General features: G+C 31.3%; 1 protein-coding gene across 1 annotated transcript in view; it reads left to right on the forward strand.

Annotated features, from left to right (window-relative positions):
* Window positions 1-7,823, forward strand: part of LOC129219324 (retinoic acid receptor RXR-alpha-A-like) — a 64,604-nt gene extending 56,781 nt beyond the window's left edge. The window contains exon 7 of the mRNA XM_054853676.1: window positions 1,962-7,823. Coding sequence (XP_054709651.1) covers window positions 1,962-2,212 — 251 coding nt within the window. The 3' untranslated portion in view covers window positions 2,213-7,823. The remainder of the gene's footprint in view (window positions 1-1,961) is intronic.
* The last annotated feature ends 14,742 nt before the right edge of the window (window positions 7,824-22,565 follow it).

The following is a 22,565-nucleotide window of genomic DNA, read 5'->3' on the forward strand; positions in this document are numbered from 1 at the left end:
AAATAAACAAGGGGGCTCCTTGTATAATGGAAAATAAAATTTGATGACATTACTGCCATGTGTTAATGAGGATTTGTGTTTAGGTAATGGAGGTGAGAATTTATTGTGTGACATGACTCCTTGTCCTTCTAAAACGAACTAAAACACAATATTAAAAAATTAAATATACTTAAACAATTAGTATTTGAGACACTTGTGAAAGGAATAATACATAAATAAGTATATACTTCTAATTAAACAAGTTATTAAGCAACATAAACAGTCACACAAGGTGTGTGACATGCCAGAGGTGAGAATTCACATGTTGTGAACCAAAGCTATACTAAAATAAAAATTATTGTTAAAAAATTTCTAGCAGGTTTAAATAGATATATTTTTGATGAAGTTAAAAATCATTGTTAAATGAATTGCTCCTTCAAGTTTTTACTGTAAAATTCATGTGACTGAAAAGCAACACTTTTTGAAGAATGACCTTTACAGTGATTAAATTTTGGGCTTCAAGATTAGCATATTCCTCTTTTGTTTTGATTTCACTTATATTTTCCATTTGGACATCCAGAACTATACCATCATCTGTCATTAGATCCAACATTAAGGCAGTTATGTTTTTTTTACATTATTTTCCAAAAAAGGTACCTGCAGTATCTCTTTTAACAGTCTTTTTGAGGACTGAATAAGTTATTTTTTCATATACCTCTTCCTCAGTTTCCTCTGTTCTTTTAAACCCTCCATGACCAAAAATTTTTTATCTTTCATTTCAATAATTGAATTAATACTGACACAAATATGACGATAGGAACCACCATTTAGCCTCCAAGAACAGGCCTTTAAACCTAATTCCCTAAGTTAGTCGGTAAATTTCATAATAAGAATGGGGGTTTTCCTTTTTTTTTAGTTATTAAAAATTTGTTTATCATCTTAAGTGAGATTTTGTCCAGATCATCTTCATCTGGAATGATTGATATAGCACTAATTTTTAGCTTTATCTGACAGGGAATAGATTTATTATACGTTAAGCGGGTTTGTGTTATTTTGATGTGACTGTAATACATTTGTACGTAATTTGCAGACTTTTTTTTCTGTATTTAAACTTGAATCTAATGTCTGAGTAAATATAAGTTACTTAAAAAAGGAAAAAGGGAGAATCAGAAGAGAAAATGAAAGAAATTGATATGGAAATTTAAAACTTGCAGTCTTCCAGCTAAAATGTGTTTAGAGAATGGCAATCAGTGCTTGAGAAAAAGACTGAAATCTAAAGCACCTTTGTGTCTAATTGTGGCTTGTAATACGTTTTCGAGATATATAACTTTATAAGTAGAATACAGTGTTATATATGAAGTGGGAAAAAAAACTCTCTTAACTACTCCATTTGTGTATAATTATACTGACACAAAAACAATTTCAGTAATTGCAATTTAAATCATCAACAGTCTTGCTTTATGCTGGATTGAAAAGATTAAGAAGATTTTTGGTTGCCCAAAATATCTGAATTTTTGCTTTAAAGTTAGCAACCAGGGCTTAATTCCTAACAAAAAAAAAAGTGAGGAGGCTCTATTGTATAAATAGCCTGAATTCCTCTAAGTATGATAAAATTCCCAATTAAAAAAAAAAAAAATACAGATGCTTGGCTCCCATGAGCTCCCATGCAAATTAAGTTCTGTTGACCCCTCTGTGTGCTTACATTGTGTCTAAAATTGGAGATCTATTATTATGTAGCCTATATTGCATTATATAACCTGTGCTACATTTATGTTTAATATATACAGGTTATGTACATCACATACAACTGAGAGAGTAGGCTGAAAGAGTAGAGGTTGTCTCAATGCCCATTTATGCTTTGTGATATCATTCTCCCATATTATTTGCTCATTATAAAATTAACTATTGGAACATTGAGGTATAAAGTCAAATGTTATATGCTGAGTTATATGTATTTCATTGAAATGTAACTCTTTTTTCAGAAGTTAAAGGCCTGAAATGTGCACAACAGATTGAAAATTTGAGAGAAAAAGTGTATGCATCATTGGAAGATTACTGTAAGCAAACATATCCAGATCAACCTGGACGTTTTGCTAAGCTATTACTTCGCTTGCCTGCCTTACGGAGCATTGGACTTAAGTGTTTGGAGCATTTGTTCTTTTTCAAACTTATTGGAGACACTCCTATTGATAATTTCCTAATGTCTATGCTAGAGACTCCTGTTGAACCATGATTGTGCTGTTTATTGGGTGCAGCTTTTTAATAAGTTAATGATATTTTGGTGGCTTATGTGTTCTCAAGTCTAAATCAAAACCATTGTAATGAGAGAAGTTTAGCATAAATCATGTTTGTAAAGTATTAATTTATAGGGATATTTTTTTTTTTTTTTGAATCTTTAACTGAAACACTTACAGATAGATCCATTTTTATATCCTTATATATTTGTTTTCAGTTTAAGTATTAGATAGTTGGGTCCTTTTCAATCAAAAAAAGGGTGGATTTACTAGTTATGAATTATTTTTACATTTAAAATGTTTAATTAAAAGCATCTGTGTAGGTTTTTTATGATTTTTATTAGAATGGCTTGCGTATAACGCATTAAAATTCTAAAAAGTTATCAACCTTATGAATATTAGAAGGTGATGGATAGTGTCAGCTCTAAAATGTGTTAGATAATCATTGATATAACTATCATTATAATATAAATAAATATTTCTTCTAACAGAATAAATCAAAACTAAAAGACTTCTATTATGTAAAGTTAAGCAAATATATCAATGAATCTTTCACATTTATGATAGCTATCAAAAGTAAGAGCTTGCATATTTTTATCAAAATACTTAATGATTTTTTTAAAAAGCTGATATATGAATACTTGAATTCTCCAATTTTATGAATATTTGCATAATCAAAATATGTATTATACATTTTGATTTAAAGATTGTGAATGGACTATTATTCTCTGTATTGGTTTCAGTTCTAAATGGGATGAAATGTTCATGAATCGTTCGAGCTACGATTGAACTTATGCATCGATTTTTTCTCAAAATTGACAGAAGGTTGCTCTATTTAGAAAAATTCATAATTTATACAATTTTTATGTCATAGATTTGTGTTTCTCTATAAGGCTCAGAATCTCATATTATTTATTTTTCTTATTGCACCAATTTTGTGTTTGATAATTATCATTTGTGTATTTTTAATATCATCTATGACATTTTTTAATTTTTTGTTTGTTATCAGTCTATAAGGCATTTGACATTTTTGTGCTCCTAATACAATCAATGACTAAATCATTATTTGTCGCATGTCATTTACAAAAGTAGTGATACAAGTGATAGCAGTTTGAAATATAAGTAAAATTTTGCTAGTAAGGATTTTGAAGTCTTGGTGGAATTAAAAATTTTATATCTTCTTCTATTCTAGTGATTGTGCTTGTTTTTTTCATCTGCAGTGTTTTTATATGGTAAGAAATTAAATCCCTGGTTAATTAGTTCATATAAAGTGAGAAAGGAAAAACAATTAATAAAAGGAAATTACATAAAACTAACCTGTCATTAAAAAAAAATCTTCATTATTTCATACTTTTATAGCCCATCATATCTTCTACCTTCAGCTACCTAAAAAATAATTGAAATTTAAAAAGAATACTTATAATTATTATTACAAAATATAGTATATATATATATATCAACTTAAAATAGCACTAATGTCATGTTAGTTAATTTTGCATATTCTTACCATGATTTTCTTAACAGACTATTAATGAGATAAGTTAATGGCTGTTACAAATGAATTTGCCTCAAATACTGAATAAATTTAATTTCACCATATTTTAAAATGAATTTAAAATCAAATGCGTTCAGTATGATATTTATTGAAAAAGAAGAAAAGTGTTCCCTGAATACACCTGTTATACAGATTTTTTTTTCATACTTCATTTTCCACACTTGATGTTAGTTTCATTTATGATTTCATGTGCGTATTTATGAATACTAGTCATATATGATGCATTTTGAGTTTAAAATAGGGAAGTTTAAAAAAAGAAAAAAATCTTAAGCATTGAATTATATACAAATGCGCTAGATTGTAAGAGTAGGTTAATAATTATAAATTCAGTGTAAAGCATGCCCTAAATATATCAAATTAACTATTGTGAAAAAAAAATTCTGCTCTCTTAAAAAAAAAGACACTCATATCATCTATTTACATAACTTCAAAGTTTAGTCTGCAGCATTAAATCAAGTATTTTGTTCGGTGCATTTATTGTTCGCTGGTTTTGATAATGTTGTGGCATTAGCCTCTGACAAATAATCATTTAATGCTGAAACCAAAACTGCATTTATTAGTGCAACCTGGTATATTTCTCTAAAGAAATTTTTTATGCAATAAAAGTAAAAATGTTGAAAGTTTTCTATTAAACCCCATGAGGTCTCAAAACTAAGTCAGAAATAGATCAATAATAATGTGAGGAATTTTTTTAACTTATTGACTATATTAACAAAAAGTACTAAGACCTTCATAGTAATTATGCTCTTTTTAATTAAAAATTTTATCAAGCTATAGTTTTTCATTCAATACATTTGAAATACACATGTTTCAAAATGAAAAGAAACTACACTTATTTATACAAATTCATTCAATTAAAATATTGGTCACATTTGACTTTCAAAATTAATTAACAATATTTTTTTCAATACAGGGATGCAACAATGAAAGATTAATACATTATAAAGAAAATCAAAAAGTAGAGGTGCTTGCTACTAAGATACAATCATGTAATCTGTAAATTATTACATGAAACTTTCATGCAATAATTTACAGATTACCCAAGCAGTCCCAAAGCTGAATGTTTAAAATTATGTACATCAGATGTGTGTAGCATGATTAATTATTTTGTGAGCACTTAATTTATCTATTTGTAATCTTTGATCTTAGTTCGAAAATGAATATACATGCATGCATATGTACATGTATCTTACAATTTTTTGCCAAAAACCCAACAGTGGAGAATTTCAATACACTGCCAGATTTGCATTCAATAGTAATTCTGAGTGTACTCTTTTATGTTACATTTTTATACTATTTAAGCTGTTATTCTTGAACTTTTCGCTACATTTACAACTGTTTATGTCTGTGAAATGTATCTTTTAAACATTGATGTAGTATTTTTTATCAGTCATAAGACAGTTTTTAAAGTGTAATCATCTTTCTATCAATTTTTTAGAAAGAAAGCTATTTTTATTTTTAAAACTTTACTTGAACTTAATTTTATTAAAAGTAATAATTATTAACAGTAGCACAATAATAATTATTGGTACTGCTCTTCTCTATAGTGGTTGAAGTTAAAGCAGGATGTGAATATAACTTTTAAGTTTTTAAAATCAAGTAACACAACACTTTCTTACAAGTATACTAAGTGTAGTTCAATTCAATATCAACATTATTGAAACAGCATGATTGTATGCATCCATCTTAAGCCACTTACTGCCATTGTTATTTTGTGGCACAGTATCAAAAATAATTTATGCATACTCTTTTCCCTTTTTAAGTACAAAACTTGATGGACTATTTAACAATATTAGTGCTTTACAAAACCTAAAGAAATTCCCTATGAGTGTTTGTACTATTAACACATTGTTTTCAAACAGTGACGGCAAAAAATAATAAAAAAAAAAACTAAGATTTATGATAAGAAAACATGAAATTTCATAGTAACAGGAAACATTTTTGAAGAAAATTAAAATGGGCTAATGAAGTGTATGTTAAAAGTTTGACTTTTGGTGTGAAGTAGTTGCATTTAATTGCTTTTAAAGCTAATTACTTGCCTCACACACGTTGCTATAATGTGAGTATGGTCACTCTTTTTGACCAAGAAATGTTATTACCTTAAATGTTTATTATTATCAGCTGAAAGTGTGAACACAATTGTATATATGACTTGTAAGGATTCCACAAATGCATATAATTTCTTTGAACACCTGAAATGAATGTACCTGAAAATTGCTTGTATAGCAAAATGTGTATATTGAATTTTGTTATGGCATTCCTTTTAAATTTGACTTTCATTTTTTATTTCAAGTGTTTCAAATGAATTATTTAAGCATGTAATTGTAACAGAACACTATACCCCAAGTCTTTGGGAAGGTAGATAAATAAATTATAAAGCTTTGACATATTGTGTTTTTGTAATAATGTGGATTTATCTGACATGAAAATTCTATTGTTATGTATTTAACCTTAACCAAAAAAGTTGCTGCAGTGACAGTTTGTGATATATAGTGCAGATTACGACTAGAGTATTTTTAATCGTCATGAGATATATTCTTAAGTGATGATTATTAATGGTTAAATAGGAAAAGCTTTTTAAATTTCATTGTTTATATTTGTTAAAATTTTATTTTATGAATTGAAAATTTCATGAGTGTATGGAGTTACCAAAATTAGAAACATACTGATAAATTTTACAGTTAAACTGTTACAAGTGAAAGTTGTTACATAATTTATTTAATCAAAACTGAATGTACATTCTAACAAAGGAGGTGTAATTTTACTTGAAGAAATTGCATAGTTTTTAGTAAACGTCCTATTCAAAAAATCTATTCTAAAAATTAAAAAAAAAAAAGAAAGAAAAACAATTCAAATATGTACATATAAAATATTTTTTTCTGAAAGTTAAATATTCACATGCATTTTAGTTTTATATTTACTTTTTTTTTAACATCCTAACTAATTTCATGAGTGAGTATGTAACTTTATTTTAAATTTGATAAAAATAATTATATATTCCCATCTTAAGCCATCTGATAAAATTTTCATTTGTAAAGATGAACCTTGAAGGTGCTATTTTTATATCATTGATTTCGCTATTGTTTAATAATCAATAGATGTATGATGAATTTAGAAATAAGCAGTGTTTATGCTTTTGAGTTTTGAAGATGTGCCTTAATTTTATATTTCATAATCTGTCGCTGCATTTCATAGGTTTTAATTTAGCATTATGTTTAAAATGATTAATAGTAGTTTCAGAATGACTTTTTTTTATATGCTTATTACTGCAATATACTAGATAGAACTAATTTATTTATTTGTCCATGCATAGGACCATTACTTTTTTTTTTTTTTTTTTTTTGAAAAAAATTATACTGTATTTTGTATTTATATATGAAGGATATGTTTTACTGTGCAATCAGAATATGTATGTATAGTTGGATATTCAAAAGATATTTGATATGCGATGTTTTGAAGAGTATTTTCATATACAAAAGGACATGTTTATAGTTTGTTATTGGATAGAATTTAGAGTTTTACTGTTTTGAGCATTATTTTCTTTTGATCTGCTAGATCATTTATACCAATTTGACAGCCTAGTATTTTTCATTTGTGTTCGAGTGTAATCAATGCTATTGCTTTATATTAAAAATAGTTAGTTTATTTATTAAAATTATCATTTGAAAATTCATTATATAATTTTAAATTGTGATTCTGTTTATACTGACCTTTTCCCCCAGCTATAACACAGCTCAAAAACTTTTCCTGCTCCTTTAATTTTCCTTAAACCTCTACATGGGCGGAAAAAGTGTCCAGAATTAGACTTTTTCTTTTTTTTTTTCGCTATGAAATTTTACATTTAGGTTTGTCAGCCACTCATCGATTTCACTGTTTATTCAAGCTTTTTTACTAAGCATAATCTACAGCTAAAGTTCGTACTTTCTTGAACAATGTGGTTTTCCCAATTTTCCTAAGCAAGAAGAGGAATTTTCTCGCTGCCATCCATGTCGCTTGCATTCAAGTGCAGATCTTTCGAAAGTAATTTCATGTAAAAGTATGGGAATTTTTCCTTTTTCTTCCTTCTTTGTCTTATGCGGGATTTCGTCTAAATCCTCTTTGTGTTAAGCGATTGATTTAACACTAATTTGTAGCTTTATCTGACAGGGAATGGCATTTATTTTGCACTAAGCGAAAATGCACATTAAGCGAGTTCATGTTAACGCGGTTTGACTATAATCCAGAAACATGTGTATTTTTTCTTTCTGTAAAACATTGATCTGCTCATTCATAGCTTCTGTGGTTCAAGTTTTACTTTTTACCCACATTGCTGATGAAAACAAGTCATTAAAAAAAAACTGTTTATTAGTAAAGTAATTGTAGTCGATAGCAATATTTGAATTAGCAAGTCAAGATAAATATTTTAGATTTCATTCAATTGCAAGTTGTTTTCAAAGAATTTTTATTAAAAAGCATACGTTCAAATATGAATTTATATTATATGTTGGTTATGATGTACTATGAACATAAATGACAATATAAGGCTTGCATTTTGCTTTTCATTTCTTTAAAATCAAGTTTTTATTTATATTGATTTATTTATTGTTTATACTTTCTAAAAGTTTTAAAATTGTATATTAAAATTTGAAGTTGAATAATAATTTATATATTTTGTTTCATTTTAATTAACATGTATAAATTCAAGAAAATAATGCTCAGTGAAGAATTGAGGTCCAGTTGAGTGTTTGTTACTGAATGCCTATTGAATTCTGTGATAATAAAAGTGCAACTGTTTGAAGTTATCAAAAGTTTGGTATGTTTATCAAGAGAATGTGTGTTAAATGTGTATTTTAATGGCAATATTTAAGTTATGATGAGAATAAATTTTAAAGAATTTATATTTAAAATTTGTTGGTGTTTCAAATAGTGTAATAATGTTGATAAATTAACCTTGTAGTTGATAATTCAAAATCAAAAATCATTAAATAACTATATTTGTTACATAGTAAAAATTAATCTTTAATAATTCCATAATTATATATATATATATATATATATATATATATATATATATATATATATATATATATATATATATATATATATATATATATATATATATATAGTTCATATGTTTTAAGGCAAAACTTTTTTGATTTGATCTTGTCCTTCATTTTTGTTTCCAGTCCACGACTGTTTTATTGTACCTTCCAAATCATTAAATTTAAGCAGTGTACAAAATATTCATGGGAAGTTAGATCATTTCATTTGTATTTGTGATGCATGCACAAGATCTGTACTTATTCATGTAATAAAAGCTCTTATTTGAATACATGTTTATTGAATGTTAACATTTAAGTTCATTTTGACATTTGCTTCATATTAGTTCAATTTAATTTCAATTATTTAAGATATTCTACTATTGCCAGACGTTAGAAAGACAAAGAGAAAAGAGTCAACTAATACTTTTATTAATTAGTAAACTTTTTTTTAAACAAAATCTCTTTCTGATAGGATCATCCGGTATGCTGGATTTAACTATAAAATGATATACCATAAGTTATTTTCCAATTGAGCATTTTTTATTAATAAAGTGGATACGTTTAAATCAATTTATAAAACAATCCTGTCCAAATGTGTGGTGTTTGTGTCTGTACTAACTTACACCAACTCTATTCATCTGATGATCTGAAAACTTTCTATTAAATGTAAAAACTTTCAAAAAATAAATATTAATTTCTTTGTTGGTTATTTTCAGTCAAAAGCACTTTGAAAGTACTAGTGATACTAAACAAAGTTAAATTTTTCTGAGACCATAAAAAATAATATATTGTAAATTTGACGTGTTTATTCTTATCTTTTATAAATGATTTTTTTTTTTTTTTTTTTGCAACCCTTCCACACCCTTGCTCATATCCTCAAACTTTTTAAATGTACACTCGTAAGCTTGTAATTAACCCATCTTATCTTAATCTGACGCGCTTCAATAAATCTGATGATCAATTTTTTTTATTAATCTGACGGGCTGTCCTAGAAGCATCTACCAACAAGTAGGGCTTACATTTGGTGTAGGTGCTCGACAGGATGTAAGGTATCCCCCGTGTTTATCCAATGCATTTGAGTAAATCTCCAAAAACACATTGGACTCCCCTACTACCAATCTTCGTAGTCAATTTTTGGTAGTTCGTCATGTCAAAATCGGCAAATTATATGTTTTTTGCGACTCTTGTAATATTTACTTTAAAAAAAAGCAGTTATATGTTTTGTGGAAATAGAGATTATCCCAATGTTTCATTTGACATAGGACATCATAGATTCGAAAGTGTTAAAAAGTTTACATACCTGGGCTCTGAGACAGAATATCAAAATGAAATCAACCCTGGGATCAGAAAGAGAATTTTTGCTGCCAATCTCTGCCCTTTTGGTCTTGAAATCACACCAAATTAAAAGATGTACTAAACTTTTACTTTACAACACTCTAATAAGACCAGTTTTAACATATGCTTCTGAAACATGGTCATCAACAGCAAAGGAAGAGAAAATGTTGGCAATCTTTGAAAGGAAAGTGCAATGAACCATTTTTGGTGGCATCAAAATTGGCAGTGGAGATACATTTTTGAACTTTATAAACTTTTTAGAGATATTGATATTTTGAAATTTACCAAACTAAACAGAATGAGATGGGCTGGTCATCTTTTGAGAATGGAAAACGATAGAGCTGCTGTGAATGGCCTCAATGCAGTCCCTTTTGGACAGTGAAAAACGGGTAGACCAAAAAAGAGATGGGTCGACTGTGTGGATACTGATTCTGATATCAATAAAATAAAAAACTGGAGATCAACAGCAAAGAGGAGGGCAGCCTGGCGGTATCTCCTAAAGAAGGCCAAGGCCTACAACGGGCTGTCGAACTAGTCATGATGATGAAAGGAGAAAAAAAATCAACCGCACTCCAGAATGTCCAGACAAAGTTTTTTTTTTCCGCAACTTAGTAACCCTTGTGCGTTACTCTCAAATCATCAGATTTTTTGAATGTACACTCTTTAGCTTGCAATTAACCCATCCGATCTTAGTCTGACGCACTTCCATAAATCTGATTATAATTTTTTTTACTAATCTAACAGGCTGTCCTAGACACATCCACCAATAAAAAAGGCCAATATTTGGTGTAGGTACTATACTTAATGTAAGGTATCTCCTCTATGTTTATCTAACGCATTCGACTAAATCCTCAAAAACACTTAGGGCGTACAGACTCCTCCGTTGAATTTATTTGTGTTCAGAAGAAGTCTGATATACATGTATGTCAGACAAACTGTAAGTCATGGCATACTAGCTTCAAAATTTATTACAATAAATACTGAATAAGTTATTGAAAATAATTAGAAAATAATTATCTATAATACTGTGATACATATAAACTACACAGAAATATTCTTGTGTAATTTTTCACCTACAAAGTGATTTTAAAATTTGAAAGAACTCAATGAAATGATGAACATTAAAATATTGTGGTTAATTAGTTACTTTAATTCAGCAATGAAATAGTGTTACCTAGCATCACCCAAGACCCAAGACTTTGATACTTCATGTGTTAGATATTTCAAGCTTAAATTTAAAAAAAAAATGCATACCTGAATTGAAATGAAAATTGTTACTCATCTTGCAGCGTGCTCATAGTATAGAACACCTTCAGTTGATTGCTTCTCATTGTTTGCTATCTATATCTATATTCACCCAGAGCTGAGGCAATAACCATTCAGCTGAAATGAAGAGAAAAAACAGGTAAACCAAAGAAATGTTAGATTATAAGTAGCTTACAACTTCTTAACAGCTAAACTTTTATCAAAAAAAAAAAAACATTTTCTACACATAAAGATAATTCAAAGAATCATCATAATTACTCAGTAATTTCTAGGGCTTTCACTAAATGAACAACAAAGACTTGATGCCATACATTTGTAGATGAAGCATTTAGTATCAAAACCAGCTCAATCTACTTTTCAAAATTTTACAGCAGACACAAAAAAGAATCACGGATTGAGCTGTTTATCCAAGAAGGTTGAGCTGTATGCGATCGAAATCGCTTTGAAGCGTGATAGTATCCGAGGGCGGATTCAGGGGAGGGTCAAATTGTCAGCTGAACCCCCCTGTGACAAGAAGTTGTTTTGACTGCTATCAAACTTCAAATTTTTAGATTCGAAAAAATAGTACATGGAATCAATGTAAACCTCTTTTTTTTTTTTTTTTTTGTTTCGTTCTGCAAGGAAGTTTTTTATCAGCTCGTCATAATTCAAAATATTTACTGAGTTCGTTTACTAGCTATTGCCATTTCGAACTTTTTGCTAATTTTCATAAAAACAATCACCTTTAATGAGCTTACATTTTTTTTTTTTCAGAGCACTCTTCCACCTCAAACCTTGCACCCTTGGGGGGATGGGCACCCATGCTTAACAGATAGGTTTTTACGTAGGAGGTATAATACGCTGGCCATTGAAACTTGACCCCCGTTTTAAAAATTTCTGGATCCACCCCTAATAGTATCCACCAAAAAGGCTGCGTTAGGAAATAATCCACCGATTACACCGCGTGGTTAATCCGTATGCGATCGTATATAATCCGTATGCCTATGGACAAAAGTGGAAATGCAATTTTTTTTTTACAAAGTCTGTTATTTTATTAATTCTTTCATAGCGACCTCAGTGAAATTAAATTTCAGCTTTTAATCCGATATCAGAAAAACAAAGGGTAGAAATCATGATTAAACAAGTGGCAGGTCGCATTTCTCTACCAATGAAACAAGTTTAACTCAGTTGGCTCTTCTGTCGTGTTGAGGACACAACGGCAAATCTTATAATTTTTTTTAATATTCCAATTAGTATGGAACGCATCAAAGAAGGTGAATAAATATTTTTCAATGTTGACCCAAAACATTCTGAGTTTCTGAAATATTTTGATTTAATAACAGTCAAACATCATAAATATACAAATATTTCCTGCTTTAAATTGATAGTCCTGAGTGCTTCTCCAAAAACTTAACATTTTCTAATCACAATTTTTTTTAAATAAAAATGCTGAAAAAATTTATATTTCCCCTTTGTTTAGAACTTATTAAGAGAAAAATAGAGGAAATACACTTAAACTATGCTATAATAATATATTATTAAAAAATCCCGTCAAGAACGACCTTTGTCCACTTCGACCGTAAGAGCGCCGCACTGTGCGGCGCGGCGGTGCGACAGGTTGCGACCGAGTCGACCGCCAGAGAGCGACTGCAGCGTTTCCGAGCGTGGGTAAATGTCGTCCGCGGTGGCGAATTAGTGACCAATCCATGTTTCCGATCGTACCCAAAATAACAAGTTATGAAATAAAACAACTTTTGAAAATTCATGGATTGAGCTGTTTATTATATCCTAAACGAGCAATATATTAGGTATTAATGGACGTTCACGAGTGGAAAAATACTTTTCCTCCCCCTTTCCCGAACTTCTGCAATGTATTTGTCAACAGATTAATGGACCTCAAGCACGGATTCAGGGGTAGGTCAAAGGGTCGGCTGACGCCCCCCCCCCCCCCCGTAACAGGAATTTTATTATGATTTTTACTAAACTTTTTACATTTTTTTACATCCGAAAAAGTAGTACATGCAATCAATGTTAACCCTTTTTTGGCTTGGTTCTGTACAGTATTTCTTCTCATCGCGCCATTATCCAAAGGATAGACTGGGTTCGTTCACTGGGCTAGTGCTATTTTGAGGGTTTTTTTTTTTTTTTTTTCAAAAGAACTATCATCTCTAATAAGAATAACGTTTTTTCAAGGCACTCTTCCACCTCAAACCACATTGTCGTGTGTGTTGTGTTTGCCTTGAAACTTAACCGTGACATACAAACATTTCTGAATCTGCCCTCCCTTACGAAGATTTCTGGATTCGCCCCTGATGGACCTTATCCACGATGAGGCTATTTAATTTCTCGTCTGCTTATTCAGTATCACTGACTGCATTGTAGGGGTAAATATGTTTGATTTACTACTCACTAGGTATTGCATACGTTCTAAACATGCATACGGCTTTATACATATTTACGATTGAGTAAAGTGCTGAGAAAAGTAATAATTGAAAACAAAAAGGTTTTTTTCTGATTTGAGAAATTATATTTAATTTCTTATCAATTTTTCCATATCCATAAAACTGTGGACACTTTACGAGGCATTTAAAGGTAGGTTCTTGATTCACTCTCCAAATCAAACCACACGTCAAAATACACAAGAGAGCGGACAGCATTAAAAAAAAAAAGAAGAGAAAGAAAGGAAAAAAGAACATGGGTTCATGAAGAAAAGACGAATACAGAGAAAAAAACACGAATAGTGGGGAAAAAAAAAAAAAACTCTTTACAAATATTCAAACATTCACATGATGCTTTTTCATTATATTGCCCGGTTTTTTCATAAACTTGAATACAAAATTCCGGTCTACTACTTTATGCAGTGAGCAAAAAACAGAAACCACTTGAACAGTGGGACAACAAGGTTTTACGCCCAATCCAAAGTTGCGGGTGTGACATTTACACTAACTAAATTAGTCATCAGCAAAAATATTTTAGAGTATAGGTTTCAATTTTTATATTTTTCAATAAAGATTACTTGCAGGTACATTGATGCCAATTTGCAAGTTGATTGATATTTTATTTATTTTTTAAAAAATTAATTTCTACCCGTTGCGGGTGTGACATAAAAAGGACATGCATTTTCACCTTGCGATCAAAACATTCAAAACTCTGTGAATTATATCAACTGATCGAACTGGTTTTTTTTTATGTTAGACAGTAATACTTAACTAATTATTCTATACAAAAATTTAGATACTCACTCAATTAGTTTCACTGTAAAAAATATTCAAAGTTGCCGTTGCGGGTGTGACACCCCGTTGCGGGTGTGACTTGTGTGGCCAATAAAATAACAACATACACAAATAGTTATCAATCAGACATTTTATGATTAGCACAGTAATAAATAAGAGAAATTGCAAATAACTAAGGAAATTTTTTTAACATAAATCTCATTTCCAATCTAGAATTGATGATTTCAGGGGGTGTTAGTTTTCTTATTAATGTTCTGTTTCTCCCATGATATGTCTGACTGATTGGGACAGATGTATACATGTTCTGAAGGGTTTTTTCTCCAAGTATTCTACTTGTATGTCTTCTCCATCTATTTGCTTGATTTGACCAATTTTTTTTTTTTTTTTTTTGAGGTAGAAAACAAAACTAATTCTACAAAATCTCTAATAGCATTTATATTACCAAGGGAGATCGTTTCCGACTGAGGCAGCAATGAAACTATCTTCAGTGCACTTTCTACAGTTAGTGCCTGCCACTTGAATTGTACCCATATCGATCGGTACAACATGGTGTACCGATTGTAAGTTTGGTATAGCTTTGTACAAGGCAGCAGCGTGCGTGAAGCATTTTTGCAACATCTTTTGTGATATCGCTCTCCGCCGAATAAAGTACTCTGATTTTTTTAAGAGCCTTTTCTGCTCAAATGGCAAAATCCGACGCAGAATTGACTGTTGCTCTACGCTGTAGAACGGCAAGTGACACCATTTTTTTTTGTTACCGCACCAACACCATCCACAGCTCCTTATCTATGAGTCCTTGCAAAGTATGACCATGCAATTTTAATGTTGTAGTCTTTATGGTTGTATGACATTAACAGAAGATTGTACCTGTCTATGGATTGCATTATCAAAGGTTTGAGCTCTTCAAAAAATTGCCATCAACTCCGTTTCTACAGCTGGAGATGGTGTGGCCCCTTTTGTCAAAGATTTCTTTCTCTCGCTACACTTTCTCTGCCTCTCATTCTGGTTTTGCCTCTACATTTTCTTTTTTTTCATGGTCAGTAGTTTCTTTGTAATTTCTATTCTTGCTTTGTTTCTTTCCCTTTCTTTTAGAAAATATTCTGAGTATTTAGCCGAGTTTTCTTTCATCTTTTTACAATGATTTCGGAATCTTTCAGTGCTGTTCATTCTTCTGCAAAAAAAAAAATGTGTAAAGTGAATAAATATAGCATTACAAGTCCCAGAATATATTGTTGAACATTTTTTTTTTTGAAGTTCTTTGAATTTTTTAACCCCAAATGAAATTAAAAACTTTAAGTTTTGATTCATTTAAAACTTTAACTGACAGAATTTTATACAAAGTTTTTTTTTAATAAATATTTTAATAAAAGTTTCATTACTATTTTTATTATTTCTTTATATTTATTTTGAATTTGAAGTAAAAAATAATCTGTCCCTAATATTACATTATTTGTTTTAAAAAGTAAAGGGGGAAAAAGTCAAATGCTGAAAGCAAAATTATACATTTTTATACATATTAAAAAAGATAAAATATTGTTTTGGTTTTTTAAAGCTTTAATTTAAAAAAAAAACAAATCTTACCTTATTGAATAGTTGTCTTAATTATAAATCAAGAAATACAAAAATGTGTCTTAGGAGAACCAATAATATAGAATACCAAACTAAATAAATCAACTGCACATGCTCTAAAGATACTAATTTTTAATTAACTGGGGGTCTAGACAAATAAGTCAAAGGCCAAAGGTTAGGTCAAAGGTTAAAACATTAGTGCTGTCATCTACATGCATTCCAGAATTACATTTGTGTTTAATTTAAAAAGATGTTGCGGGTGTGACTTTAACTAAATGTCACACCCGCAACAGGAACAAGTCACACCCGCAACGCTTAATAACTCCAATTAAAACATTAATTAATTTTTTTTCTGTTTGTTATTCAAGGTACTTTAGTAAACTATTTTAGAATACAAAGTTTCAAAACTTTTAGGCAAATAAATTTTTCTGTGGAAATATAAATGCATTTTTTTGTTGCGGGTGTGACACAATAATTAAGAATAATTAAATATGCTTACCTTTTGTAGTGAAGATTAGTAGACATTTCTCTTCAGGAAAAAACTGTTGCTAATGAATGTCAGATTATGTGTGAAACTTTATAGATTTCTAGAATTATTTGTTCAGCTGTAATAGACCATGCAACATAAGCAGTTTTGGTGCAGTCTAGTTTGTACTGATATAGTTCCACTTTAGTAATTAAAATAAGAATGTTAATGACATAAATGAAATTTTTTTTCAATAAAATATGAAATAGTATACTTTTAACAGTGTGTATGCAAAATTTCAACCATATTGAATGAAATTTGAATTTTCATCCTCATGTCCACTTTTTTTTGGATTGGGCGTTTACAATCAAATAGGTATTTTAGCATGATGAAAGAAAAAAAAAAGCAGAATTTTGGGTAAATTAGAAATTCCATTTTACCAGAAAACTTGAAGAAAGAATATATGTGACACACAATGCACATATAGCTACGACAAGGTAAAAGAAAAATCACAGAAACGAGAAAGGATTCCTTTCCGAGCACCCCTCCTCCCCCCCCCCTAGAAGAAAAGATCGAAAACCTAAAAAAAAAAAAAACTAAGACTTAGCAATGACGTTCTCCATCTTGGAAAAAAAAGGCAGGAAGACACAGATACAAGCATATACTATATTAAGTTAAAGAAATCAAGAAGTGTGTGTGCGAGGGGGTGGAGGCGCTTGTGTTAAAATACTATGAAGAAGTGACAGATGTTTGCTTCAGAGTAAAAAAAAATAGGGGGGGGGGGGCGGGGCGCCGTACCTTTCGTCCTCCATTGACTACACGACCAAGAAGAAGTTCTTTGAGACACAACTATCTCTTTCTCGAGGGCTTCGCGGCTGTCCATAATTATATATATATTTTTTTTTCTAAATACAGTAGTACCTCCCTTAAGGGACGCTCTATTTAAAGGACAGTTACAGCGAAAACTTAAAAAACAAAATGAGTGAATGCATGCAAAATATTGAATTTACTTGAATTTAAGGATCTAAAATTCAACTGGTAAAAGTTTGACAAAAACGTGTACTAATATGATGCATTTTTTAAAGAATTTTAAACTGCATGCTTATGATGCATTATAAAATTCTTGCTAAAATTTACATGCATGTTTCCCCCTCAAAGCAATTTATTCATGTAGGCTATTGGCCGATGGATAGCTTTGTGTAGAAAATTTGAAATGTGAACATTGATTGAAATTTATATTGTATTGAATTTTAAAATGCATGAAATCTAGCAAGTTAATGCAAGGAATTACTTCAAAATAATTCATGTGAGTTACAAAACTATACCATTCCCATTTTTTTAAAAATTAAGGTTTAACTATTAAAGGAATAAATTTTGAAATTTGAATAATTTTGAATTTTATTTAGTATGCATGAACTATTTTTAGCATCTTATCTTAATAGTTTATGTTTATTACGAAATTATCCTGATTTAATACATTGCATATATCAACTCAAATACCTCCACATAAGAGACACTTCTATTTAAGGGACAAAATTCCTGGTCCCCTTAGTGTCCCTCATTGAGAGCTTCTACTGTATTAGGCCTCCTCCCTCCTTTGTCACACTACAACCCCCTCTTCTCCCCTCCCCTCGTCATATGTGACATCATATTTCAAATTCATTTTTTGCTTGGGAAAAAGTTATCAACGAAAATGTATGATGCCACACTTCTTTTTACCCCCTCCCTTCCCTTTGTCCATGGTGGTAACAAAATTCCTGGAAAAATAGTTCCCCGACTATTCCCTGATATAGTTCCAAAAATTTCCGTAATTTTACAATTGTGGCAAGCAGAGTGTTTTGTTTGAAAAATATGAGGAAAAACAGTAGAATTTTACATCAGAAGACTAGAAAGAATACAGTAAAATTAACATTCAAAACACTTGAAAACTAAGCTTTTTTCAATTAAATTTTGTCCGGCTCAACATTTAAGTTGTGAGATTTGAAAATTCGCACTCAAAATGAATATTTTAATTAAATATTTCAGAATAAAGGTTTTAATGAAAATAAATAAATTTTATTTACAAGCCTTCTAACAAAGCTTAATAATAATCGAAAAACAAAAGACAATTCCCAACACAGATACAAGGATATTTTGATCATAGCTGTATCATCAGCTGTAAGAAACAAAATATTAAAATAGTACTAATAATTACCAACACGATCAACAGAACTTTTGAATGAATAAAAAAAAATAATGAAAAGAAAAATATCTGATTAAAGGCAGTTGTACAAAAAATTATCATTTTTTGTTGGATTTGATCTCGAGGCGTTGCTGGTTTGTAGCAGTTAAAAATAATTTTAGAATGTGAAAAAGTTTCGTTTGGAAAAAAAATAAATCGTATCAAAGTGAAAAGAAATATCAGGGAGGAAAATTTTCAGAGGTTTGGTGGTTGAAAATTATTTTTCCCTGATATTTTGGGAAATTTTAAAAATAACCTGATTTTTTTTCAGAAATTAAAATTTCTCTGAGAATTCCCTGATTTCCAGGTTGTGTTACCACCTGTGAACTTATGACAATCATAAGCTCACAGTTTCAAGAACCTCCCTGCTCATTCAAATTGTGACATCATTTATGCACGAATCAAGCCCGTCATTTCAAATTTTCCCTGAAGGGAGTAAATAAATTTCCACTTACGTGAAAAACATTTATTGGATAAACTGCGGAAATTGACATTGACATCCTTTGAGACCTGAGATCGCCAAATGACGATCCTGGCGACGACCCTTCTTTAGAACGAGATCGAGGTGAAAAGGAAACTCACAGCACTTTCATTATCTTCTAATCTAGAATACTCAAGCAGTGGTGCCATCTATCGTTAATAATTCACTTAACGCTACATTTTATTTCTGTTACGTTTTCTACAAATATCTCAACCATATTTTTTAAAAAAATTGTGTCCAATATTATATAAGCTTGAAAATTTTAAGTCCGTGGCAAGGGCGAACTACGTCTCCTAAGTGGAAGTCAACCTTGACACCCAAAAAGCGTAAAAAAAAAAATTTAAAAAAATCAAAAAATAAAAAAACGAAGGTGCACAGGTTTAAGGCTTAGAGTAGGAATAAATGGAGAGAGCAAAACCAATCATTGGCTTAGCAAAAGCTGACCCAAAAACCCCAAGTCACTTCATTCATCAATCTGCGTAAAACAAGCGAAAGAAACTTGATTTCTTCTAATGCTTTGCTTCAAAATCTGTCAAGTGACTTGGGGTCTGGGATTCACGAATGAAAGTCTTCACTCCCTCCATTATATCTTTTCTCAATGGTTTGAGGGTGTGAAAAAAAAAAAAGGCACACAGGTTTGAAGACGCAAAAAAAAAAAAAAAAAAAAAAAAAAAACGCCCACGTTCAAGGACACAAATAAAGTTAAATAAAATAAAAAAGAAAAACGGAGGCGCACGGATTCGAGAGTTCAAAAGAGAAACCGATGGAGCTAAATCAATTCAATTTGAAAAACGTACCAAGACTTTGTATATCATAAGCACAAACAATAAACACAATAATATTCAAAAATGCACACAATACGGGGGAGGGGGGAAGAGGATCTACTGTAGAAATCAGTAACGGTGCCATTTATCTCTCTGAAGGTTCCTTCTTTTCACCGCAGCTGTCTGTCTTTTAAAAGGTGCCCGTTTTTCACCCTAATAAGAGGTGCGATTTCGGCTCCGTATTGGGTGTCGCTGGTGAACAAGCGTTTCACCCCTGAAAGGTGCCAAACGCAACCTGTAGTTTTAACAGTGTAGTGGAAACGAACAGAGCAGCAAAGGTGGGGGGGGGGAACCGCGTGAAAAGGAATCTCTCTCAATCAATGCTTGACTCATGAGTTTTACATCGTGTTTTGGTTAACGTATTTTTCTTAGGCGTTATTGCATGAAGCGAATGTAGTTTTTATTTTTAATCTGATGGAAAACTTGATATTGGAAAGAAGGGCTTTTAAATTAGTATTTATCTTGTACGCATAAGGAAACTCAAATATCGAATCTTATAATAAGTACTGATATGTTACGCTCGATTAAAATTTTAAACGTTTATGAAACGCTTTTATTTTCCTATGATTCTAATCTAATGTTATCTAATATTTTTGGTTGTTCCGGCAAATGATTGATAAATACCTTCCCTGTTCATTTTCGGTACGGATTATGCAGTAAAAGTTGTCAACAACATATTAATTACTGAGCAATCCAAGTGTGAATATAAGAAAGTTAGTGCACGAACAAACAAATTAAAGTCATGAACACTTCCAGTGGCGGATCCACGGGGGGGGGGCTAAGGGGGCTATAGCCCCCCCCATGAGGTCTGAACTTACACTAGATAAAATCGAAATTTCAGAGATTTTTAATACTGCAATATTGTTACATGTTTAAGTTTGTATTATATTTAAATAAATATAGAAGCACTATCAGTGGCGGATCCACGGGGGGGGGGGGCTAAAGGGGCTATGGTCCCTCCCCCCATGAGGTCTGAACTTACACTAGATAAAATCGAAATTTCAGAGATTTTTAATACTGCGATATTGTAACATGTTTAAGTTTGTATTATATTTAAATAAATATAGAAGCACTATATAGAGCGGCGTATACATGGGGGATGGGAGAGGGCATAAGGGACTGTAGCTTCTTCTCTCATTTCGTCAAAACTTACGACAGATTAAATTGTGATCTGCAATGGCACGGAACGGCTCAGAGGGAATAATTTCATTCTGCGATCGAGGTATTTTTTAATCTGAAAGTTAGCCGTAATATATTTTACATCATTCCAAGGCTAAGGGAGCTATAGCCCCCCCCCCTCCTCTCCCATAAGGTCAAAATTTACACTAGATAAAACCGAAATTTCGAAGATTTTAAATACGTCAATACTTCTGCGAATTACAAACATGCATTATATTTTATTAAATATGTACACTATATACGGTGGTTTATTAATGGCGAGTTTGGGGTGGGGGGGGGGTAGTAAGGGGACTGTGACCCCTTCTCCCATTTGGCTAAAACTTACAACAGATTACAATGCGATTTGTAATTTCATGGAAAGTCTTCGAGACAATAATAGTCGAGGAGCAAACGGTCAAATTTTAGCTCCCGTGCGATTTTTGTGATACAATTATAGCAGTTAGTTTTTCTGAAAGGTATTTGCATGAGGAAAACGAATTCAGATGTTGCCACCCCCCAAAATGGTGCAGGGGGGCTGGGGGGCAGCTATAACTGCCGTGGGGGGCAAGTGATTTCCCGTTCAATTTTTGTGATACAATTGTGTGACTTAGCTTTTCTGAAAGGTATTGGTACGAGAAAACCAAATTTCGATAATGCCAACCCCGAAAATGGTTCAGGGGGGCAGGGGGGCGGCTATAACTACATTTGGGGGGGCAAGCTGTTTCCCGTTCAATTTTTGTGATACAATTATGGGAGTTAGTTTTTCTGAAAGGTATTGACACGAGGAAACCGAATTTGGATGATGCTACCCCCGTAAATGCTGCAGGGGGGCGGAGGGGGGAAGGGATTATAACTGCATTTGGGGGGCAAGCTGTTTCCCGTTCAAATTTTATGATATAATTATGCGAGTTAGTTCTCCTGAAACGTATTGGCACGAGGAAACCGAATTTAGATGCTGCTAACTCCGAAATTGGTGCTGGGGGGCAGGGGGCGGTTATAACTGCGTTGGGGGCATGTAATTTTTCGTTTAATTTTTGTGATACAATTATGGGAGTTAGTTTTTCTGAAAGGTATTGTCACGAGGAAAACAAATTTGGATGTTGTCAACCCCGAAAATGGGGCAGGGGGGCATAAATGAGGTATTCTGTTCAATTTTTGTGATGCAATCATGGGAGTTGGTTCTGCTGAAAGGTATTGGCACGAGGAAAACGAATTTGGATGTTGCTATCCCCTAAAATGCTGAT

This window comes from Uloborus diversus, chromosome 3 (genome assembly GCF_026930045.1).
Source record: "Uloborus diversus isolate 005 chromosome 3, Udiv.v.3.1, whole genome shotgun sequence".
Lineage (NCBI taxonomy): Eukaryota > Metazoa > Arthropoda > Arachnida > Araneae > Uloboridae > Uloborus > Uloborus diversus.